Source organism: Caloenas nicobarica, chromosome 7 (assembly GCF_036013445.1).
Source record: "Caloenas nicobarica isolate bCalNic1 chromosome 7, bCalNic1.hap1, whole genome shotgun sequence".
NCBI classification, from domain to species: domain Eukaryota; kingdom Metazoa; phylum Chordata; class Aves; order Columbiformes; family Columbidae; genus Caloenas; species Caloenas nicobarica.
Window position 1 is genome coordinate 24,871,815 of NC_088251.1, and position 26,114 is coordinate 24,897,928.

The 26,114-nt window shown below is 36.3% G+C and overlaps 1 protein-coding gene across 8 annotated transcripts in view; it reads right to left on the reverse strand.

Annotated features, from left to right (window-relative positions):
- Positions 1-2,008: 2,008 nt before the first annotated feature.
- KCNMA1 (potassium calcium-activated channel subfamily M alpha 1) overlaps positions 2,009-26,114 on the reverse strand; it is a 468,790-nt gene continuing 444,684 nt past the window's right edge. For 2 of the 8 annotated variants that reach the window (XM_065638846.1, XM_065638841.1), the window contains 5 exons: positions 19,375-19,569; positions 18,256-18,374; positions 16,290-16,514; positions 14,198-14,226; positions 2,009-8,491 (listed from right to left, as the gene is read on the reverse strand). In XM_065638846.1, the coding sequence (XP_065494918.1) occupies positions 8,340-8,491; positions 14,198-14,226; positions 16,290-16,514; positions 18,256-18,374; positions 19,375-19,569 (720 nt within the window). In that variant the 3' untranslated portion in view covers positions 2,009-8,339. Of the gene's footprint in view, positions 8,495-14,197; positions 14,227-16,289; positions 16,515-18,255; positions 18,375-19,374; positions 19,570-26,114 lie in introns of all 8 variants that reach the window. The other 6 variants (XM_065638845.1, XM_065638840.1, XM_065638849.1 and 3 more) reach the window with 3 other exon arrangements.

The window sequence follows — 26,114 nt, forward strand, 5'->3', positions numbered from 1 at the left end:
TTGTTTTGCTTTGCTTGTGTGCACAGCTTTTACTTTACCTGTTAAACTGTTTTTATCTCAAACCTTGAGTTTTCTCACTTTTACTTGTCCGATTCTCTCCTCCATCCCACCATGTGGTGCTTAGTTGCTAGCCGAGGTTAAACCACAACACACTGGCAGTTGGTCTAGTCCCAGGATACTTGAGAGTCTTTGTGTGTGTGTATATGTAACGTTTGACCTTGCCTTTGAAATTACCTCCCTAGCTTGAACCAAAATTTATATTTATCATCATATACAGCAAAAGGCAATTGCATCCTAACTGAAGTGTTGTGGAAGACTAGTAGTACTGCCTCGTAGTCCAGAAAATGTGTGAGCAGCCTGTTCATTCAGTGCAACCACTTGCTGAGTAGGACTACCACATCGTTCCAGAGGAACTGCATAGGGTGCTGCTCAACCTAACCTTTGTACTAGTGAGTAAACAGGACTGTAGATACACAATGAAACAGCTTCTTAGCTTAGCTATTCTATGGACAGCAAGCTGTGCCATTTAGCAGTCAAGACCCTAAAAAAAATTATTAGGTAGTGACGTATACATGCAGATAAAAATATTCACATCCAAACACACACTCATATATTAATGAACAACTATGTATGGATAAATACTACTTTTGTGATATGGATCCTTGTGCAGGAAGCAGACACCTGATTAAACCTGCGATGAAGAATTATCTTCCTGTTTTAAAATGGATACCTGTTCCTGGTGGCTTACATGGCTGTCCCTCACTTTCTTCTTATCATATGCCTTCAGTAATTAGAAGTCAAGCTTACTAATTAGTGCCTGACACCACAAAAGCATGAGATGGAGGAGTAAGATCTAAAGTAGACCTAGTATACATCTCCATGCAGATTTACTAACATAGAGTAGTCCTTTTATTAAACTGCTCTAGGCCAACATCAAGGTTTTTATGGTATACAAACTCCCTTCTCCAGTGAAAGTACCTAAGGATGGTCTTGACAGGTGCACTCAGTGAGGGCTGGACCAGTTTTCTTCACTGACAGTGGTGCTGAGCCTGTTTGTTACACAGTTCCCCGTAGTCCTGCACAAATACTGTTGTGCATTGATTTTTTTTTTTTTTTTTCCCCTGAAACACTCTATTTGCTTAGAAAACACCAGTGTAGCCATTTTATACCAGGTCCAAGTTAGGACTGAATTAACTATTTGGACTTTTGGGGGTTTTTTTGGATGCTTAACTGGGTCTTTTGCAGTGCTCTGCTCTTCTTTCCTCTCCATGATTCAGAATCAAAACAAGGTTTATCATACTGTGGTTGATTACAAATCACGGTGGTGATGCTGCTGCACAGAAGATTAATGATGGTAACTTTAATGATAAGGTTATTTTAAATAGCAAAATGCCAGCCACATGCATGCAATCTTACAGACTCCAACAGGAGACTAAATTATTCTTAAACTTAAAACAACTGTACACTTGCATGTAGGATTATACCTAGTTCCTGCACTGCAATAGAAGAAGCATAGTCCAAATCTTTCAAATAAATTTTAAATGTACTTGTCATGAGAGATTAGAAAATCTTTGGACTGCTTAGCAAAATTATCAATCCATCATAACCTGACCTATGTCCAAGCTAAAGGTTCCATGAGATGTTCTGTTCAACCATATAAAGCAACTAAATCATACGAGCTTATAATTGTATTTGACTGCATGACTGGTGTTAGGGTGACGTTTGTTGTTACTGCAGAATTATTCACTTACAGTCCTCACAGGATTCTCCGTGGCAGCTGATATTAATTACTATTAGGAAGGGACTGATTCCGGAGAGTGAACAGCTAGGTTAGGCTTAGTTTGAGGTATTAATAGCATTATTTTAGTGAATAAAGTATTATTCATTACTTGGTGATGCATGTTGCATAACTTTATGGGACAAAGCCTGTCTTGAAGAGGAAAAAAGAAAACACAGCAATCTCTCCTGCTTTTAGAACACAAATACATAAATTTTAATCTGAGAAAAATACAAAATGAAACCATGTACAAGTTATGTACAAACCTTTTTTACAGGACAATATATTTATCACTGGATATTACATATGACAAAGTCAGGTAGATCATTTCTGAGCACCAGCATTTGTTCTCTCTCACCAACCCGTAATGGTACAAAGTAAAATGATGAAGTCATACTCCTTTTTCTTGATGAACTTTTAAGTTAAGATGATAGCTGGTTCTCAGTTTACATTCCTCAACCCCACTCCCAAACCATAGTTAAATAGACATGTGTAGCCATCAAAATATAGTCTATATATGTGTCTGTGTGTATGTGTTTTTTTCTGAAGAAAGAAAAAACTATCAGCCTTGAACTCTACAGAAATGCAGCAGTTAAAGTTACATCAACTTTTCTTTTTTTTTGGATAAGTGTATGTGTCCCAAGCTATACCATGGTAGAAGCAGTATTTTTTTAACTCCTACTTAAGGAAAACTTGAGATAACATCTGTTGACCTTTTCACGTGGTTCCTGTTAGTTATTGTCCAGCCAACAAAGTGCTCATATGACAAATTTTTCATTTCTGAAAAAATCTTTTCTATTATATATATTTACCTGCATATATGTTGTGTTGGTGGTGGTTTGTTGATTTTTTTTTTTTTAAGTTATAAAGATCTTCTCTAAAATGCATTGACTGAAGCATTAAGAAGCTTTCTCTCAACCTCGCTAAGGTTCTAATTAGATGCAGCGTTACTGTGTTTAGTTAGATATTGTTCTTAATTAGACCCAAAATGATTAAAAAAAAGTATTTTGTATTTTCTTCCTTCCCCCTACCCCTTCTCATTTTGACCATTGTATAAAATAGATACATTAGTCCAGCAGTCCTATTCTATTAACTTCAGTGGAATTTACTTGGTTATATAGACTACTGCACATTATAAACGATATCGTTTCAATGTGGGTGCATGTTCTATAAGAGTGAATATCTGTGCAGAATAGATACATTACTTGTATAATACAGCTTTGATAAATGCTGGGGCAGAGTTGTCAGTACTATAGGCCTATGTACCATCCTAGGCAGCAGCAACAGCTGAACAGCTACTCCATTCCTTCCATTATTTCGGATGGGGACTGTACTCACACCTACAAGTGTTGCTCTGTACAAAAGTACTACAAATACTATGCCCGCTAACAGAATATTAGGAGACCTGGTGTGCATATATAATGAATTTAAAAGCACTATATCCCCTAAACCTGGGATTGTTCTAACATCCTTAGAATGAAAAAAAAAAAAAAAATTAAAAAAGTGCTCATTCAAATGTTGGGGATATTGGTGGTTGAGGTGGCAGGGAAAGGAAAACAAACCAGAGAAAATAAAGAAAATTTCCCCTGAATTTTTCTATGCATTGGCTATTGACTTTGACAGATATTCCCAGGCCAATCCACTGTAATACAGGAAAGGATTTCTGTTTTCGCTTTGAATAACATTACCTTTCACACACTTGGTTGTTTTGCTTACGCACATTTGAGACTAGAAATTAGAAGTCAGACACACGCTTCTTTTTGTGCTAAGGAAATGCACAATGATAACAGCTTTAAAAACAAAATACCCCTCCACACACTCTGACCTCAATGTGGGATCCAGAAGCCCTCACGAACATACTTTTTGATAAAACCATTTAAGCACCCGCTCTGTTTTTAAGTTCGAGCTCATGTGAGTCAGCTAGAACAGGGAAGTTGCTACATGTTTATGGATTTGCCAGTGAGTGACCAAGCAGTGAAAACATGCATAATTACCCATTTAGAAATTATTGCTTTTTTACTATACATTAGTTATGCATCCAATTATTGCAGTAGTTGTTAGATGTAGTTTACACACACACAAACCCCAACAAATACAGTCTTATCAGAATGAGAATGTGCTGTTATAATTTTCCTCTTCTTCTGCTCTGTCAAGAGTTCAAGAAATGCAAATCTTTACACTGGCCAAAAAAACCCGAACAACCACCACCAGCTTGCTGGCAACCACCCAACACCCTATAATAAAAGGCTACAGACAATGCTTTTGTAGTGTCTCTTGTACATCACACACAAACTACTTTTCCCCTTTTCCACATTTGGCTGAGGGCAATTAAGTCTTTTCACATCCGTGCTGCCTGAGTCATTGGGTGGTGTTTGCCTTCTTTAAAATTCAAAAATAGGGAAAAAAATATCTTTAGTGAGACTAAACCTGGCTGCCTGCTACAACAGCATGTAAGCTGCTGATGACTCTTTCAATACATCTGTGTGGCTTAATAAGGGTCACAGGATCCTCATTATCCTGAAGCTCCTGGCCTTCACTGTGTATAAGCAGCACCTGCTTTCCCATCAAAGATGAACTGGAAATAGCCACGTGCTTACGGCTGCAGGGTCCCATTGTGTTACAGATGGAGTAACAAGGTTGTTCATTAACCTGTAGTACTTGTAACTGATCATGCCCCACTTCCCCACTTCAAGTGGTTTGTATGTTCTGCTACATGTACTTTCTACTGTTTGGCCATCAACGCTGATTTGAAAGAAGAAAAGCTGTTAAAATGCAGGTAACAGTTTTAGAAAGTTTTTGAAAAATACAAGGAAATGTTTGCAATTTTTTCCCCAGTAATGAATACTTTGTATAGTTATCATCTTACATTGAGGCCTTAAAAAAAATGCATTTAGACTCTGAATCTTATTTTCTTTACATCTTAACTTTTGCTGTGCTTGGCACCCAAACAACACCTCATCAGAAGACAATTTTAGCCTTTCATCTTAGTGTTTAACAGGCTTCAGGGGCCAAATTTAAATAATAGCCAAGAGACAGAGAGACAGCAGACTTTCCGGAAACGTGGGAGCACGCCTGTGCGTGGGTTTGAGGAGGAGCCAGGAGCACACGTCTCCTTCAGCAGTGAGAGAGTTTTCTGCAGTGGACTGTCAGTGAACCATTAACATAACTAACAGGAATGGCTGCTTTTTTTGGTCAAACCAAGAAGAAACAGTAGGTAAAATTTCTCCATGTGCTACTCTGTAAGTCACAGATTTTCTTCTTTTTTTTGTGTCTTTCTTCACCCCACTCTACCCCTTTAAAAAATGACCATCTCCTTGTGATGACTCTTTATCAAACACATACACACCACCATATAATATATATATATGAATACATGTCCACACATACATGTGTGAACATGCATCGATGCAAACACGCACAGAGACACACTCTCTATCTGAGTTACCAAAAAACCCAAAATTGTTTAGTGTGTATTAATTGCGCAGGCAATTAATGAAAAAACTGGAATTATTTTTTTTTTTTTTTTTGGTTGTCGTTGTCTTTTGAGGAAGGAGTAAGAATTATTAATAAAGATCAAAAACTTATTTCTACATCCAATATCCTACAGTCTGTTAGCTGTCACTTAGGCCACTTGCCTTGATGTAACTGCCTATATCCAAACACTGGTGCTGACCTTATTGTAGCCTTTAATGGCTGAATGCCAAAGATGTCCAACAGGTTTTCTTCATGTTCCGCCATCTAATTGTCAGAAGTCAGTCCTGTGTCTTTGATCATCAAAAAGAGGAGTAAGAAAAGATTATTGAGTGCTCTTAGCTTTTCTATAAATGGAAATGCAAAACTGTAACTATACTTGTTTTTCTCTCTGCAGGTGTTGTTTTATCTATCATTACATGTGGAACTATCTTTGCTGGCAGACACTGTAAGTGTACTTAGATCATGTCCTTTATCTATGTACAAGTTGACAGGATGATATTTTGGGGTGTAACAGTTAAGCCGGGCAAAGACACACACAAACCTTAGCTAGGTAGGAGTGTTGTATTTGAGTCACTAGTATGTTTTATCCAGTGAATGCTCCCTTCTGAAGGAAGGACACTCAGAAATGGCACTGTATATGATAAAGTATAAGATATAGTGTTCTATGCCCCTACAATAAACCCCAGTCTTTTACAGAAAGACAAAAAAAAAAAAAAAAAAAAAAACCACATCTACTTGGTGAAGTTGAACACAAATTTCAAAAATTCTCCTGTACTCAGTACCAGCTTTTTTTTTGTTTTGCTTATAATATGAATACAGTTCATAAATGAAAAAGGAGCACTGACTTCAAAGTAAAGGCTTAATATGACCCAAAGTAGAAACTGGATATAGATTATAATGTGTCACTAGCTGAAGCAGCATAGATTGGAAGAACTCATCAGAATCATCTTTTATTTTGGGACCTGCGAAATGGGTTAAAATGCCCTAAATAATAATGATAAACTGCTTACATTGTTGCTTTGTAGGAGAGTGAAATATTTTAAACAATCCAATTTTACAGATACTGTATTAACAAGTCTTGTTATTGTCTTTAAATAGCTATTCTACAAAATGTAACAACAAAGTAGTCACAGTCCAAGAAGTCACTCCAGAATAAAGCCTATTAGGTGTTAGTATGGTTATATTTGTACTGCAGCCAGTGGACAAACATTAAAGCTGAGATAGTTTATCTTAAATGTTGGATTACATAGTGGACATCATTGTTTTCACAATAAATTCATCTGCTTTGTATTTGTTTGATTCACTGATATTTCTCTAAAAGTACCACAGTATGTTTTATTGTGGTGTTTTAACAATTCTGCAAAATTACAAAGCCTAAAGTTGACCTGCACAATGAAAACCTGCCTTTCCTGATGACTGGGTCCTATGTTTTTTTGTTTTAATCCTTATTAGTGCAGCCTTTTTTTTTTATTTTTTTTTTTTTTCCTTCAGACAACTGTGTTAGATGTTGCTAATCTGAGATAGAGAGTTATTGAGTCATTTAGAACAGCAAATGCTTGGGTGGATACATACTGCAGCACAGACATGAAACATCACATTTTTTGTCTGACGACTGTAAAGCTTGTTGGCAACTTTGTGAAACTACTAACACAAAAGGCACCCATCAAAGGCCTTTTGTAAATTTTCATAATAAATACATTCATTGCTTTTATTTTTTAATTGGTTATTTCTGTACTTTTACGTGTTGTGTCCTAGCAAAGTGAATGTAGGTTACATCAAACCAAAAAAAAAAAAAAGTTGCTGTGTGTAGGAATTAACCGAGAACAGCATGTTGTAAGGTTATGTTACCAGTTTTAATCCTGATCTGAGCTCACCAAAAGGATATTCTGTGCCTTTTACCAGGGTATGAGATATCACCAAAGTGCAAAGATCTGGAGCTAAACCTCTACACGTATCAGGAAGAATTTGAACCAAATAAACAAGACTGATGCAAGGACATCAGCACTTTTGAGGTAAGGAACTAACAAAATATGGTAGATGAGAAGATTTATAACTTATGATTTCACACACTGTTTATGCACCCTGGATTAAAGCACTGAAATACATGGCAAAAGAGGAATTGCCAAGCTTGCCTTCCTGGAATTAGCAACTGCTGCCGGGAAGCAGAGTGGAATTGTCAGATTCACCATTGATAGCAAGTGCTGTCTATGAGCAACTTATCTACGTGGCCTTTGGTTTAGGGTGCTGGCGGTCACTGTGCTAGTGTGGCAGAAAGTGATCAAGGATGCCGGGGGAGTTTGTGTGTGCAAGTGGTGTGGAGAGGAGAAGGCGCAGAGTGTGTGGGCTTGTTGGACCTCAACGTCATTAGCAATTAAGATGATCTGTGTGTGGTAATAAAACAAAGAGTATTTTGGAAGAATGTTGCATGTACGAAAATATAACTTTGAAAATAAATAAGTTCAGTTTATTAAGAGCTGGTGTCAATGTGGAACAAAATACACATCCGCCAGTAAAGAAACATTTCGGTGAACTTTTCTTTTTTTTGAAATTTCTTTTTTTTTTTCTTCTTTTTTTTTTTTGATTTACTAAAATACAAGTTGGACCTTTTTTCTTTTTTTTCTTTTTTTTTTTTTTTGTAAATATATCCTTTGTCCCCCTAAATTACATGTTTTTATAACTGTGACCATCATTCTCCTTTAAAGCAAAGACTGAAGTTTGGGGTTTTTTAAATTCTTAGGAGTCTGGCCACATATGCAGTTTATTTTTTTTTTTTAAGGGAAATACTTGACAATGAAAAAAAAAAAGAAAAATATATTTTTTTTTCTAATAAACAAAAATAATTTTAAACATCAGAGGCTATACATGACTAGTTTTGATTATGTTCATTTATAAATGAAATAATAGTTTCCAAAATACGTGGAAGCAATATTAAAGGCAGACAAACAGAGATCTGTCTACTTTATTTTCCCATTAAGCTTGCCCTTCTTAACTTCTCCATCAGTGGTTCAGCATGTAAGAGGAATAAATGTCACATCACCATTCACGAAGTTTGTCAGGCTTTAAAAAAATAGTTCTGGCCTCAAAGGAGTCAACATTCATCTTCAACTTCTCTGATTGGTGGTATCAAGCTGCTTGTTGATTTATATTGATTGATCTGATTGGCCATGTGAGTGCTCATGGGCTTGATTTGAATGTTTCTGGGATAGGCATTATCCGGCTCATCTGTAAACCATTTCTTTTCTGCTAAAGAGCAAAATGGGTAGAGACAGAATAAGGAGGAAAAATGAGAGTTTTAATTAGTGAAGCACATACATATAAAAACACCAAAAAAAAAAAAAAAAAAAGGTGAAGGAGCAGTCAGTAAAGTTTATAGAGAAAAGGCAATCAATAGAAGGTGACTTTGACTAATTACTAGAAGCACAGTGCATTAGATTAATACCTCTGAAAATACTTTTCATGAAAGGAGGATGACATGTTTGCAGATTTGATACTAGAAGCTAAAGAAAACTGTCAATATGTTAGTTTGCTTGTTGAATGTAAGATAGCTCTTTTTTCTTCATGCTCAGGTGAACACCCTCTGATTCCTTTATTGAAAAAAAAAAAAGATACAAATAAAAGGCTAAACTGAGAAGCCAGGGAGAGCATATGGCGTAAGAGTAATGCAAAAAAGAGCACGAGTCCATATATGGAGGAGCACCTAAAAAGTTTGAGGTTTTCTGAACCATTTCAGCCTCGGGATGGTCACTGCTGCTGGTTCAGAAATCATGCAGGAGAATGTAAAGAACTTGCCACAATTGGTGCTAGAATAAATAGGGCTTGTGTTCATGCTGCAGGGTGGCTGCATTCTTGCACAGGATGGCCAGTATATTGCTACTTAGTAATCTGTCTGCTTGGGTGCTGCTGAGCTCTCCACTTTGGGAAGGGGTATGGAACACACATGATGCTGCAGATGACTGTAGTAGGGGAGCAAGTTTATCCTGAATGGCTTGGTAGTGATACATGACAGCAAGGCAAAGGAAGCAAGAACTTAAAGGAAGATCAGAGGGGAAACTGTTCTTTTTAATGTATTTGGGTAGTGTCTGTTCCCGTGAACACAGGAAGAATTTTATGGTACTGATTTAGCTTGGGCTGGGAGCAATATGGGAGAACGTGAGGATGCTTAGACGTTGCAGCTTTGCAGCCATTCCCTACCTGCTTATGATTGGAAGCACTATACTGAATTGTTCATACGCAGATGCAGACAAAAAAACTTCTTAGACTTCACAAAAGAAAAAAAAAGGCAAATAATTTTCTTAAACCTTTTAGAGAGCAATCACTGCTGTCATTTCTTAATTACAGGTGTGCAACTTTACAAGATAGCTCTATTCACAGACTTAGAAATTCCTAGTCTTAGAGTGGTTTATGGCCATTAGGTGCTTGTGCTTTGACAAGCATTTGTGAACAGGGGGTCTCCATTCCCACCCGCCTTCCCCAAATTCCAGAGGTGGGTGTGCAGAGCAGTGGATACAAATGGTTCTGGGGATGGGATTCTGCAACTGGGGCACAGCAGAGCTGCTGCTCTTACATGTACACACTACTTCTCATTCCAATGGGGAACCCAAAATGCTTCAGAAGCTTTAGTGTCTTGTTTAATGCAAACTGCCACTTTTGCTTACCAGTGACATGCTGCTGTATCTGTGCTGGTATCAGGGCAGGAGTGGAAAGAGTGCTCATTTTAAATAAATAAATAACAATAAGCAAAGCAAAATACACCTTCAAAACCCAAGCACTGAGCACAAAAGCTCAGGAGGTGAAGCAGAGAATAGAAACTGGAAGACTAGGAAGAATAAAGGAGAAATACCTGGGCACAAGTGCATTAAAAAAAGCAACTAGCTTCTAAGTTAGGGCCTGTAAAGAAGTGGTTTGATTTCCAGAATGGCTGGACTTCTCAGTCACTTTTGTGAATATGAAATTTAAACACTTATACCTGATAAGGAACTCATAAGACTTTGTTCCATTTTTTTTTTTTTTTTTTAATTCAGCTATGTTACCTGTGTTCATGCTTAAAAAAAAAAAAAAAGGAAAAAACTGAATCATATTAATAATTAGTGGCTTATTACTGAAAGTAACCAGAACTACTGTATTGTTTTTCTTGTCATTTTCTAAAATGTATTTTACTAATTTTTAAAATATCCTACTCATTTGTGACCAGAGTAAATAGTTCCCTGCCCCCTTAAAGTTCCCTGAGCCTGAACCATGTTTAATCTCCCATCTCTCTCTCTCTTACCTATTATAATTAAGTTCCCTTTGATTTGAACAGATTGGACGATAGGAATTCATAATGTTACACCCTGCACACTGAAGCTAACTGATTAAGTGCTTTAAATTATTCTTCCTGACAGAATGATAAAGTTACAATCTGTTCAGAGATGATCTACAGCTCGCCAGACTCCTACCGCTTCTTTCTACATTCATTTATCTTTTTGTCAAGCAGTTTAAAAAAAAAAAAGCCTCAATTCCATAGATCTTTTAAAGTCATCAGAACATCTGAATTATTAATGAGACTTTAAGGGAATAGTTCCTGATGGTGGCTGGTTTAAGAAAGGTTGTAGGAAAAAAAAAAAAATCTGGGAATGTGTACACATCAAAATAATTTCAGCTCCATTTAAAAAACCATTTAGTTCAAGTGTGACACATGAACCATTATGCATTTGTGGAAACCAATTTTATGTGATATACGATTAAACTAACCTTTCAGAGAGGTGTAAAGTGTGATGGTTATCATGTTTTAAAAGCCTTGCAAGATCACATAAACAATTTCAAACTAACAGTTTTCTAATGGTTTGTGTTTAAAATGATTTTGAGGCAAGTTAAGCACTGTGAACTTTTATCTCTAGCTTATCTTTTAACACATGGTGTACAAAATTTCCCTTACAAACAGAACTCGTTGCAAGTTAATTCAATCTCATAGCAAGAAAGGAGAGAACTGTGTGAGTGCCAAGGATCAGGGATGAAGTGAACTGTGTTTCTCAGCAATCTGTACAAAGCACTTCCATCTTCCAGGTTTTCCTCAGAATTTTGAAAACAAGGCAAGTATTTATATGTTAATCTTTACAATAATACTGATATCCAAGGAGCTGATCTTTAAAACAATACCATCTAGTCTCTTTTACCTTTACCTGCCAAGTAGAAATACAGAAAATAAATAATAAATGCAGAAACTGATAAACTCTAATTTCTTTTGCTGTTTAAATTTCTTTTTGCTGGTGCTGAAACCTTGATCCAGGCATCATCATCTCCAACATCAAATGCTTGGACCCAGCTTTACATCTTTCCTGTTCCTTTTCTGCTCTTAAAGTTGTCTTTGACCATATAATGACAAATCTCCTGTGAAAGCCCATCAACCTCTATACTTACCTTTGAAATGTGAGCTTGACACTCATTTATACTCTTGGCCACTAAGATATTCTGCTCCCAGTTACTAAATGTCCTTCTTGAATTCCTTGCACACATTTCAATCTTTTTTTGTTATGATAACAGTCTGGCTTTGATATGTTTTTCAAAGTCGCAGCACAGATTTTTACATATCTTAAACACACTACTTACACTTTTCTTTAAATCAGCCCAGAAAAACCCTTTCTTAAGTCTTCATATATTGTTATATTCACTAGCTTTTTTTTTAGTTGTCATGTTCACTCTGTTCCTCTCCCTTCTGGCATATGCGTATTGGTCCTTACCATACGTGTTTCTACATTATAGTGAGAACAGGCATGGTTTTTCTATTTTATTTTTTTAAGGTGTGTTCAAGAGAGTTCCTGATCTTCCTACGCTATTTGACAGGTTTGTTTTTGACAGCATCACCTGAGAGATGTTGGAACTGCTTACTTCATGTATCAGAGAGCAGAAAGCATTTACTTTCCTCTGAAACACCTGTGTTTGCAATGGGCTATCAGCATCCCAGTGCATCTGTGAAGGTTCTAAAGGCCTCAGGCTCTTATTACAAACAAATCAAAATTAACATCTTTCATAAGACTGTTTCTTGCAGCATAAAAAGATATAAATAATCAAAGTAAAATTCTCAAAATACAGATTTCATCAACTTGTGTAAGACTCTAGCAATTCTCCCAAACAGGTTTATTTTTCTGGTGCTTTTAAATTTCTGTCATTAATTCTGGACTGAGTAATCACATTTCAGTAAACGTCACTGTAAAACACCCTCTCTTCTGAGCAGAGGCAAACAAGGTACTAGAGTACTAGCTAAAGATGACACCAAGATTTACTAAATCCGTATTGTCACCATAATCCCAGATTAGTTTACAATTGTTTTAAACATTTTTTTTCCTTTTGTGACACTTGCAGTTTCAAATGAGTCTGTATACGTTTGTGTACCTCTGCTCCTCCACATAGGCAGCTTGTTTATAGCTAAACTAAAAATTCTCCCATGCACTTTATTCCTGTATGAGAAAAATATAATGAAAGTTTCTCCACCGAACTGCTCAGCAATTCTTTGTTTGGCAGATGAATATTTTACATGCAGCAGGCAGTAAGTGTTCTGCAGGGAGACGGAGAAGAAACTATTCTTCCTTTCTGTGAAGGTCTTTATTTTGGTCCAGGGCAACTAGAGTTTGGGGACAAAAATGCTATTCTGGATGTGTTTGTGTTGGTGGTGGTTTTTTTTTTTTTTTAACTAACAAAATTCTTACTTCAGACAATGGGACTTTCACTGGACAATGCCTGACTCTGCCAGTTTAGGCCAGTGGGAATCCGTGCCATCAACCTGCAGGTTTTGCTAGATGGGATTTTGTGTCAGCACTCAGACAAACAAAGTTTCCAAGAACCTAGTTTCCACTGTCAAAACCATGCTGGGACTCATATGTGGCAGGGCCTCCATTTAGAGCTCTAAAATCTTTTGACTTTGGTGCTGCTTTTCTGCTTTCAAAAACTAAACAGGGTAGTTACTAAGAATGTTTGACTTGGGATAGTCTTCTGAACAAACAGGAGATTTCCTATTACTTTTCAGTATAAAAAAATGTTGACAATATAACATAGTTGATTTAAAAATTCCTCGACTTCTAATGAACGACCTCCCCATTTCATTAGTATGTCCATATTAGAAAATCTTCAGCACTATAATAAACTATTTGATCAATTTGACTATCATTAGCAGTGAAAATTGCACATGGTATAACTAAAAGTCAAAACTTTAAGACTTCTGACTTTAAGACAGAAGATGGAGGAGAATTAGACTTCAATGTGATTTCAAGAATTTAGTTCTGCATCCATATTAGATATTTGTCTTCTGCTGCTCACAAAGTAGACAAGTTGCTTCTCTAATGTACACTGTTTATATTTTTTCTATTTGAGCTGCATAGTTATACAAATACTATTTTTTTAAATAAAATCATTATGTAGTATGTGACAAGTGGCTTCATATTAACACTCTTCCTTCCTCTGTTAAATGGAAAACAGATGAAACATTAATGGAAAAGCATTTTGGTGTCAAAGCCATTAACATTCTTCCAAAATGCATAACTGCTCTCTACTATCTTCAGTCAATATTGCCAACATAAAAAGATGCTCATGAAGATACACAGGGGAGACGGGAGTAGGGAGAGGAAAGGAGTTGGAATGGGGAATGGGAAATTAAAGCACCAGGGTAGGAATCTTCATTGAGCAGGAACCTGGATGTTTACAAAAGGACACGTGCAATTAGAAAGGCAAGCAGATGAGAGGATAAAAAATAAAACAGGGTTGAGCAACAGCAGCAGCAGCAGCCAGTTTAACTTCTGGTTTGGAGGGAAAAAAAGGCAAAAGAAAACCAACAAAACAACCAACCAAACAAACAAACCAATAACTGAATAAAGTTTGTAACTATTTTTTTTAATTTCACAAGTTTTCACAAGGACAAAGTTATAGAAGGAAACCCACAGCAGTTGCTAGGTCATGCAGAACCATTAATTGTCATACCTTGGCCCATTCTATTCATCCTTGTTGCACTTTAGAAAAAGAAGTAAGCTATGTAAGTTTTACAATGCTTTTAAACTCATATTTCCTGTTGAGCACTTTAACTGGCACATCCTTGTAATAATAAATATTCTTAGGGCAAAACATGATAACTTTCTTCGCAAAAAGAAACACATGAATTTGTCTTTATGATGAAGAGCAACTGTAATAGACTCATTTGCAGGGGTGGATCCATAATTTCCAACATGTTTCACTGATAGGGCTTACAGCTGCATTTGAATGCACACACATATATACTGTAGTCCAATCATTACACTTAACACTGTACAGTGGGACACTCTGTAGCCCACTTATATGGTTCCAGGTTTTGTCAGTAAAAGTGCTTGGCTTAATTGTCAATTCACACAGCAAGCAAATCTTCAAAATTATCATGCTTGGGTAAGGGGAAGGTAGAAAACAATACTAACCATAAAAGCACCTTGTCTGGCTTGGCAGTTACAATGCTAATCACTCCTACATCTAAGTATTTATTTTCCATCTACATGCTTTCTTGCTGGGTAGCCAGGGAGGTGGTATGTGTTTCTGGCCTCCTTACCTTGGAAAACTCTTCATACCACCTAGAACTAGTTCTATATTTCAAAAGATTGGCATTTGAAGTTAAAAAAAAAAAAAAAAACAAGCTGGAAGTATCATTTCTGTGGCTGTCTAGGATATGTTCCTTTCCACTACTTTATTTCATTCCCTGACACAACTTTTGGCTGGCTAGGTGTGTCATTGGTGAGAATCTGCAAGAACCAAACTCTGGCAAGTGCCTAGAACGTGATGCCTCAGCACAGTGAATATTTCCGCCCCAGCCTTTTTCTTCTTCTCATTAGCTGTTTAAGGCACAGCACCTTTTCTTCCCAAATGGGAGAGACCTGAAAGGCACTCAGTTGTCTTCCCCTGTATTCCTGTGTACTGGCATGCACCTGTTGAAAAGAACCAGCTAGAACATGGAGCAGGATTTCTGGAGGATCATCACATATTAGGACTCCTGTTGGAAGATTTATACCACCCACTCTTACTTGGAAAAGTTAAACTACTATCTGGGGAAAGGAACAAAGTTCCTCAAGATCTGACACTTAAGCATAGAGAAATGCTTGCTCTTTTCTGAACATTATTTATTCTGTACATAAGGTGACTAATTCACCTTTTAAAGATGTAAAAGTCCCAGGAAGGCAATTTTTAATGACTTGCATCCAATATTTATGATACATATGGCTTTTTATCCCAAATGTCAAAAGTGAAAGAAAATATAGCTATTCATGTGGCAGTATAAATAGACAGAATAATAATTTAATATGCAATTAGACTCTTTCTAAACTTAAATTAAACCATTGGAGTTTTACAGCTCCATGCCCAGACCATTTCAGTGTTTAGGGGAAAAGACATTATCTCCAAAAAGCTAGTATTTTAGAGAAAGACCTTAAACAAGCAGAAAAAATCCCTGATGTTGCTTTGGTATAAAGCAGGTGCGTAGCAATAATCTATACAAAGATTTTAAGCTCTATACAATATAAGCTTTGATAGTGAAAAATCAGTGGGCTGTCTGTCTTTTTTTTAATGGGTTAGTTTTGCAAGCTTCAAATAAATGTAGCAACTCCTGTAAATATGAATATTAAAAAAAAATGTATCGCAACATACATCAATACTTCTGCACTAAATGACTTTCTTTGTGTAACTCTGACATCAAGAGCAAGTGTTTGTGTTAAATATACTCTGTTTTCTGATGTAGAGTAACTGCAGTGAGTTATTTATGTTTTCAGTGTGCCTATGGGTTTAGAATCTTTTTTTCTCCCCTAGCATCATAAATAACTTTTGGTCCGTCTGCTTTGTTGCTGTTGTGCTTAAGGGTTTTATGGTGGTGAAATAAAAATGACAATCACATGCACACTGTCAAACATATGCAAAATATGTGTACAAAAAGGGAGAACTCCATGGGAAAACAGGGAATGTTACTGCTGGAAACATTAACTGGGGAGAATGGGTGGTGAATGCAAGTTTCACACACAGTGGGAGCAGGTACACATATCAAAGTCTATCTTCCTGCACATACTTCTGTTTTTCCCGGGAATCCCTGGTCTTGGTGCGGTTCGGTCGGTTTGCTGTTGATGGGATGGAGTGAACTGATGCACTCTTCTTGCTGGAAGAATAGGAGGAATGGGAGGAATGAGAAAGACTGGCCCGGGACTGGCCAGCATTGTGGTCAAATTGCATCAAACAGAAGATCAAGTCTGTCGGCACGAGCTCAAATTCATATGGGGGGTTTGTGATAACATAACTGGAAAGAAAGGAAGAAAGAAAGAAAAAAAGAGAAAGCAGGTTTAAATTTGTACTAAAAAATTATTCTGCAGTTGTTATCTCGTGAACATTTACCCAGATTTTTGTATTTCTGTTTCCTTCAGTGTGTACCTCATTTTAGCTCACATAATACCCATTAAGGACCTTCTTATGTCAGATATCACTTTTTGTGTGTTTTCTGTGGTACAGTCTGAGTAGGATCTTTTTCAAGTGAATCAAGTCATGATCTTTCAGAGAAGACACCATACAAATCACCCTCCTTTCTCTAGCTGCACCATAATGCAGTGAGTCTAGCAAACAAATCTACCTATTGACAAAAACCAGTAACATATCCACCACCAATGGTATTCAAAAGAATGGCTAAAAAGCAAGGAGAGGAGGATTTTAGGTGCAATTGTATTTAAATACATATTTACTCTATATTTATTAAATATTTAAATACTGTCAATAGAACAAGAGATATAATTATTTGTTTGGATTGTGACTGTACATAAAACGTGTTAAGTAAAATATATCAGCAAATTTGCAGTGAGCTTAATTTTGTTTATTCATTCCACATGTACATTCATGGCCTCAAAGAGCATTTATAAAGAGAAACGTGCACATCCAAGAATTCAACATTGCTAAGTATATACACCAGGCCTGAAGTAAAAACTCTATCAATTTCAAGAATCCTCACCTTCAACTAACCCGCTTTCAGGGTAGGAAGGGCTTATAGACCCTGCTGCTAAATTTTTCGTATATGTGAAAACCATATTTGAACAAGGCAAAGGTTATTTTCTGTTCAAGCAAGAAATAAGTAAAAACTGATCACAAAGCTCATGACTTCTTTTCAAATTAATTCAGTGTTCATAAGAAATCTGGCTTAGCTGCCTCAGGGACAGAAGTCACTTATTAGTCCAACAAATAATCCCATGTATAGCAAGTACAGTGTAAATCTTAACTGAAAATCATTTTTTCTACCCAATTTGTCCAAATCCTCACAGAAGAAACCACTTTGGTGGGTTGCAGGTTGCTTATTGCCATGTTCAACCAATAATGATGGTTTTTGTATAAAACGAAACAGTAACAGATGGTAGATTTGTGATAGTTCTGGTATGGGTCTGTGCGTGTATTTCTAGTAGGCACTTAAGACACATTTCAAGTAAGCCATGAAATGTCCTTCAGTTTGCAAAGATGGAAATGTGTCTGCTCTATTTAAAGCGCTGAAGTCAGCCTTGGTGCTACCAAAGTAAAGATGCAGCCTACCAAGAGAAGGGTTTCAATTTACTGGAAGAAATCATGATTAGATACAGATAGTACCAACTGGAAGCTCACAGGAGTATTTTCTGAGCACTCAGAAAAAAGAAAGCCTAGCTACTATTGTCTAAATTATTATCCAGTAACTTACAGCTGATTGATTGATATAAGCAACCTGAAATCCTTTCCTTGTATTCAAGCAGTGGTTCTTCATAAATCAAACAAGATAGAGATATGTTCTGAAAATTTACTTTAAAAGTTTATTAAAATTGGCTGAAAACTTATGCTGTGATATCCAGCCTATGATTTAAACTCAGCTAAAGAGTCAGCATGAAGTCCTCAAAGAGTTAGCTTTTGTGGCAAAGTTATGTAAAAAAATAGAGGAAAGCTCTTTTTTTAAATTTATTACGGGCACTGGGATCTTCCTCACAGAGAAGACTGAAGAACAGTGAAGGAGAGATGTTCTAAAAGACTGGACTTACCGTTTAGTGCATTGGCTGGGAGTGCTTAGATGTGCATCCCTTAATCGATAAATTCCAAAGCAAAGCATATTGTATGTTTTCAGTGCTTTACAAAATAGATCTCCATAACAACCTCCATCCTAGGAGAAAGAAAGGAGAGGGGAAAAAAAAAAAAAAGAGAGAGAGAACAGCACATTTTTTTCCTCTCTTTTCTCTGTTACACCATGTCATGGAATAGGATTTTCAGTATTAACCTGTACAAAAATGACAACGTATAGACAGTCTGTTTGCTCCCAAATGAGAATTTTTTACCCAAGAAAATAAATAATCTAAATGTTTTGTTTCAAATAAGTAATTCAGTGACCATTATTTTGGAGAGCCTTGGTCCATGAAATGACAGTAAACCCCTTCAACTGGGACTCCCTGTCATTTCTGTAAAGAAAGTTGCTCCATTCTTTTTGAACAGAGCTGGTGAACACAAGGTTAATTTAAGAAATATCAAATCCTACATCACCATCAAAGCAAAGTAGGTATTTTGGCATTTGCTTCAAGACGATTACAAGATTTGGTCCAGAGAACATTTCTAGATACTTCTTTATCTAAATACACCATTTCTTAAAGGTTTTTTTTTTTTTACTTCACGCTTAAGGTAGTGGAGTCAAAATGTCAGAAAATTAGGATTTTTGCGAGAATTTTAGTTCATCCAGAGACAGCAAGAAACAAATCTTATAGCTTTGTTTTCAGGCTAATAAGCATATTTTAACCAAGAACTGGAAGCTCTGTGGAAAGACTAAATAAGCTTATCAAAACCCAACAAAGGTATAGATATTGCTCACGTTTGCAATGGAATATTGTTAGAATGGTTATATCATCCAAGTCAGCTCATCCATTTCCTTAGCTGACTAAGAGGATTTTCAGTGAGCAATATCTAGGCAAGTCGTATGGGAAGTCATATAGCTTCTTAAAAAGGGTAAGAGCAAACCTGGCACCCTGTGCTGTAAATTGTCAAATGATCTAAAAGATCTATTAAGTTAAAGAATAGAAATTATACATTAATTAAAGCAGATTTTTAATTCAGCCTGAGAGAAAACAAACAGATTGCAGACCAGCTTTGGTCCTACATTTCCCTCATGATCTTACCCCTAGGTCTGCAAAGGGCCCATCATACAAAGCCAACTGAGCAACTCGACACCTGTCCCTGTTTGCAAGTGTCTGGGGCGTGCTGTAACCTCCTCTCAATGCATTTTCCTCAGCAATCAGTGCTTCCAGCTCTGGTGTGGCTCCTCCTGTTACCAATGTCCGTATCAGTGTGAGGATATTGTCATTGAAGTATGTCTGCAGAGATAAAAGAAAGCTCTTTAAGCAAACACCATTAAAGTCACAACTGAAGACATCCAAATTGCAACTTTTCTGTGTTTCTGCTGTTTAAAGTTCTTGGCTGTCTCTTCAAATAATTTTATATAGAAAGTGAAAAGACAGCAGCCTCCAATTACTCTATTTTCTTCTATCCCATTAGGCTCTTATACTAGACCCTTCCTTTTAAACACCGATTCAGGCTGATTTTTATTAAAGTACAAAAATTTGAATGATTTATGTTTCCTATAATTGGTGTTAGTGGTGATGCAACGACTGCTTTCCTTCTCATTGCCTTCATGTCTAATAATGGGCTTTAGGACATGTAATTGTAAAACTCAGGCCACATTTAAAGCTTACACAGGCTAGATTGCCTTTTTACTCTTGTCACCAATTCGTTGGGGAGCTGCCTTCGTGCTGCAAATGTCATTACTTATTACTGTGGCTGGACTCTAGCAGTCTAACCGATGTATTGTACTAAACATCTTATTACGAGACTTGACAGTGTTCAGACATAAGCATGTATCAATTAAACATCTTGAGTTCATTCCAGATAAATGTATGATGAGTTTGGGATCCTGGTGGTCCTTTTAAAAAACTCTAGGGTATAGGGTAAGTGTGGTTTATTAGGGAAGATTTACTCCACACTGACATTTTGCCAGCATCTATAGCATTCCTGGTCTGTCAGGCAAACAATGGGTATTTTAAATATTAATTTAATGCCAGATGAATGACTTTCAAGTTCACTTAGAAGTATACTGGTATAGTTCAGAGATACTCAGTTAAATATCTGCAATGTAATGTACTGGGCAAGAAATAATGTATAACAAAAAAAGCATACACCATCACTTATACTGTCACTAACGTCTGTATTTTCAGAAGTCTTGCAAGTGTGGGGGGACATACCAGAAGAAAATGAGCTCACTGTAGAGTACGCGGGATTGACATTACTGGGTTTGTGGATTCACATTACTAGATTTGTGACTTTTGTTGAATTTAGGATTTGGAACAAATGTCTGTAATCCAACCTAGTAAAAATGAATACTGAAGTCTCAAACAGTGCTTGTTGCCCCCAAATAGTACTTTTTTTGTTAATACTTTTCAATGAAATTCATTGCTTTATCCATATAATGTAATTGTGTTTAATACATGAGTAAACTAAGCTGTAGGTTGAAATATTTTTCCCGAGATCAAAAAGGAGAACGGGCTTCCCATCCATGTCACTTTGATATTCTTTCTTTGTATAATGAAACTTCAGTTTTATTGTTCACTTGAGATGACAGATAAAAATGCAGAAAATGAATTCTATGTGGCAGCATTCTTGACTATTACCTCGAAGTTTCATAACTTTAAGCTTCTGTGCTTATTTACATAGGCATATATGCCATTCACCTGTTGACTAAATTAAAACGAGAGGAACATATTGTTATTGTTATACATGCCCTAAAGCAAATATTTGCATCTCATCAACTCCAATTATTTTAAATTAGCCCAAGTAAGGCACTACATATTCTAAATACAAAATGTACTGTAAGGAGTTGTCTGACATTAGCGGTGGTTCAGGAAGATTCAGTTAGACTACACCAACAGCTAATCTCAAAGCAGCACCTACATATGTGGATGCATTGTGTAACAATTCAAGTGTAATACTCAAACATTTCTTAACATATAGAAAACTCGATGTGACGCCTTGCAGGAAGGTAAATCTGGATTGATTACATGAAGTTTAATAGGAATTACTATGTTGAGAGAGAGAAGGCATTCAGGCATGACTGTTTATTCTTCCGTTACTTCTTCCTTGATGTACCTGATGTGAGAGCTAGAGTTGCCCTCTTTGGCAACTCTTCCCTCTGTGTTATACTTTTCTAACATGGAAGTACTCAGAAATAATAATAAAAAAAAATCAGCCTTAAGTTCAGCCTCTTTTCTTGGCCTTTGTCACTGTAGACTACATATAACCCAAAACTAAAATAATTAGCGTAATTCCGTTGCTTCCGCAATTAGGCAGCAATGTTAGTTGACATGTTTTAAGGATATCAAGCTACATTCTGCCAGATCTAGAGGTTGAAGGCATTGCAATTGTAGAAGCTGGAAAAGCCCTTTCACTACAAATGTGCTTCAAGATATTCTATGTGGCACTTTAAGCACACATCTTCAGAAAAGCATACCATTTTCTAAATAGTATCTTTTCTCATGCCTTCCCCACTCTTTTATTCAGAATTTTTGATCCTTTTTTTTCTTCTCTAAGTAGTGATATTTCATATTATTAGAAAATACTATTCTCAGTTTTACTTTGATAAATCAAGACAGAAGAACATGAAAAAAAATAAAGGATATCTTTACTGGTAGATATTCAAGTCTGGTTTACAATGAGGACAACTATGGTAAGAAATGTTCAGCTGCTCTAAGACGTTGGTTCATGTAAAATAGCCTGGTTTTACAGACTGCTGACTTGCACTGATTGGTAAAACATGCAAAAGTCTAAAATTGTACTAATAATTTTATTAGTCTTTAGGAGGTATCATTAGGCCAGCCTTCACTGGTTTCCAACCCTTTCTCTCTCTCTTTATTCTGTAATTCAAATTATGGCAACTATAGCCAGAAGCCAAGATTTAAATACGTTTATTCTTAGCTCATCTGAATTTTGCACTGTACAACTGCACAATTACCCCTTACTGTAAATTTAGTTGTAGCTCACTAGAGCATGATCTACAAAGAAATTATACTATGGCCTTATCATTTATTTTACTACAGATCTCATATTAAACCAAGAAATGAAAGCATTAGTAAAATAATGTACCAAGTCAGGCACCTGTCACAAATTCATTAATACGAATAAAATAAAATACCCTCCCTCCCAAACCCCAGTCCAACTAAGACATAATGGTCCCGATTCTGACTTATGTGCCAACCATGAGTAACTCTGGGAGGCCTATACTACTATGAAATCAATGCAAATGAGAAAAGAATCAGGTCTATTGCTGATGGAACAGAATGCTGTCACTGGAGAAAGCCCTCCCACTGCTAGACAAATGTTAAAGCAAAGCTAAGACACTTATTAGCAAAGGAGGCAAATTTATCTTGGAACAACGGCTTAATTTGGGTTTCACACCATGACTGATGTGGATGTCACCATTGACTCAGATGGATGAGTGCAGCCAAATGATAGTTTTTCTTTATTTGCCGTCAATGAGTGAAAAGATTCCAGCTTTTAGGATGGACTGCTCTGGCATTGCAGCCGATCAGAAAATTACCAACCACAAGCAAGAGAGGATGGGTGAATAGGAAGCTGTAACTTCACCTTCTGGTAAATACGGTTGCTTCTTCCTGTCCTAATATATTTAATGCTCCTCAGGAAAAACCCATCTATCCATGCTTTTGATTGTCACAAAAATCAGACTCCTCTCATTATCTCTTGCCAGTTTGGAACTGGGGGACACTGAAAAGATGAACTAGCTAATATCCATTTCCTTTGGAATAATAATACACTGAAATTAGTTTGAGAGTGATCTTCTACTTGCTCTGTGGGAGGGTACATGGCCTGGATATACCAGTACCTATAAAAAACTGATCTACAGAATGTCTTTGGAAAGGTGCTGCTGTACTTAAAGAAATACTTGTTTGCTGCTGCCATTAACTGAACCGTACACTGGATATCCATGTGGCATCACTATAATCGGCATCCAGAATGAGAGTATGAAATAGGTGTAGTCTAAATACAGAAAAAAAAGAAGGAAATGCATCATAGACACTGAAACTGGGTAAACTGCAAGGAAATTCTGCAACAGATATCTGAGCTAGCAGTGCCACCTAGCCTGTGTTCTGAAATTGTAGCGCAGCTCTTTCAGCTGTTTCGGGGATGCTTTCCCATTTGTTCAATCATTTTAAAAATATAATTACCAGAGTGCTTATGTTTTGCAGTTAATGCTGTCAAGCCTTTTAAACTAATTGGTCATTTACAGAAAATTTAACTGAAAATTAGCACATCTTCTAATAACATTGCTTTAACTTTAATAACACTTTGCCTTTCATTTATAATTACTCTAAAATTGTCTTTTTCCAAGTCATATCTGCCATTTTTTGTTTCCTAGTGGTTTTTTTAATTCATTTCTTTTAACATCCTTCTTCCACTGCCTGCAGTTTTTAACAAAGTATCATGTTTCAAAATGTCCATATCATAGATTAGAGCAGTATCTTTTCTGTGTAAAGACTGTGAGGATCCCTGAGGGAAAACTCTTAAGTAAGGGATATACCAAAAAGTTGCTTTTAACTGTTTTAACTCTTTTCTTCCATTCTGTGCTTTCACTTATAAGAAGCAGCAGCAGAATTTAGTATTATAGAACAAAAATCAAGACTTAAAGTTCTAACACAAGGAAATAAATTCTAGGATATCAAATTTTAAATTCTGTAATCTTGTTCTGGAGATCCTTGCTTCTAACAGCACCACTCTGGCAGTATAACAAGTCTATTGTCAGGGCTACGTATGGGAGTGATGCCAACCTGCCAGAACTTCTGTGGTTCTCATAGCTTCAGCGCCAAAAGAAGTAACAGAGAAGCTTTGGCTCTCAGGCCAACTTTTCAAACCTTCAAACACACTGTGTATTGTTAAAACTGATCTCCTTGCACACACAGGATTTTATGGAATAACTATCCCAACAAGACCCAGAAAAGGAGAACGTACTTCTCCTCAAAAAAAGTTTGCTTCTTTTAAACTATCCTATGTCAAGTGACTTTTTAATAGCTGACGATAACCTTTTTATAAAAACATCCGAATTATCTAAAAGATGCTTCCAATATGATGCTTTTTAATCACGTTCAATTTCGTGATGAGAATGTGCGTTGCTTTTCAGGAGTGGTGACACCTTGAGACTGACAGACTACGTGTATTCTTTCCCTGGGTTTGCATATGTTATGACAAAACAAATATTAACATATCATTCAAGTGTCTGATGGAAGTATATGTCTCTTTAAAGACATAATAATGATTAGCTGGCGCGATTTAAAATAGCCACTGCCACACTTAAAACATGAACCGTGCCTACAGTCTTCACACACAGTACAATAATGCACTTTAACTGAAGCCTGGAGAAAACCAGCATTACCAAGTCATCAAAAAGACAATGCAGTTTTTGAGCTCGTTATTCTCTTCTGAGCAATGATCTTCAAGCTACTACACTGTGAATCATAGCCTTGTGGAATATATTGTCTTTGCTGCAGAGGACAAACTGTGTGTAGATAGCCTGTAGATAGCATCATGAAAAGTAAACTTCATGAAGACTTTTATCTTTGAAATAAGAAAGAGACAGAAAATTTCAAATTTAAAATATCTGATACTGTCATCTTAAATGATGAAATAACACTAAACTAGCAGAAAGTAAATATCTTCAGCATTCAGATTTGAATCAGAAAGTGATAATGCATTTTCTAATCTGAGATTCATGAGTAAGGTTTCATCTACTATTTCTACATTAATAAAATTGTATAAAAGAAAATAATAATTTAACAATTATTAATACTGTTTAATTATTGTTATTCAGTAACTGAATACTTTAGCAAATTATTTTAAATGTGAGGAATTTGCATTCCAGAGATATGAACAGAGATCATAAGTTGGAATTTTTCTATAAAAATTAAGCATTAAGAGGATCAATTAATGGACTATGTCTTTGTCTCAAAGTGAGCTGGCACCAGCCAGAGCAGTGTGAATTATTTCTTTCTTGCAGAATTCCTGTGCAATTAATAGGATGAAAGTGTGACCGCAGATGTCCATTTAGTTAGGATTTGGGGTTCAGTTTCCCAGTACTGGGTTGAAGATAGGCAGAATAAATAGACACTGGTTCCTAAAAACTATTTACTCTTAAAAAAAAATAAGAGACGGAGACATAATATAGTGGAAGTAGATTAGTTTGTCTGAGAAATGTTCTTTTCCTTCGAGAAGTGAAAGGAGCATACATTCTTCCCAGGAGAATAGGGATAGCAAAGGGAAAACACCTCACACTTCTTACACGTTCTGAAGGGTCAAGAAGAATTCTACTTTTCCAATTCTTTACTAGGCTTTTGAGGAATAAAAGATAAAATAATGCTGCCACTGATCAGCAAAGTGGTGAAAGATAAAACAGGATTGTGAACAATTCTAACTGACTGAATCCATGGCTTGTCTTCTTGATTAGTATTTTTTCTAAGTTAGAATTTTCTACTCTTGTTATCACATTTACTTCTCTGGCTTCAGGCTGTACTGTCCCTGACATATAATATGACCTCTTAGATGTGAAAATGTTATAAAAAAAGACTTAGTTGAAGACAGGATTTGCAGAAACAGAGGGGCATGTTGTCAAAAACTAAAAGCTAATAAAATCTAGCAATAGCTAAAAATATTGTGAGGATTATATGACGAGTTCCAAGTAAAAACTACTGAATGGTCATGTTCCACATATTTCTTATTGCCTCATTATTACCTGCATGATATACCTTTACACAAGAAAGCAATGGTGTCCACAACATTTTGCTCTCTTTTTGTGGTGATGCCA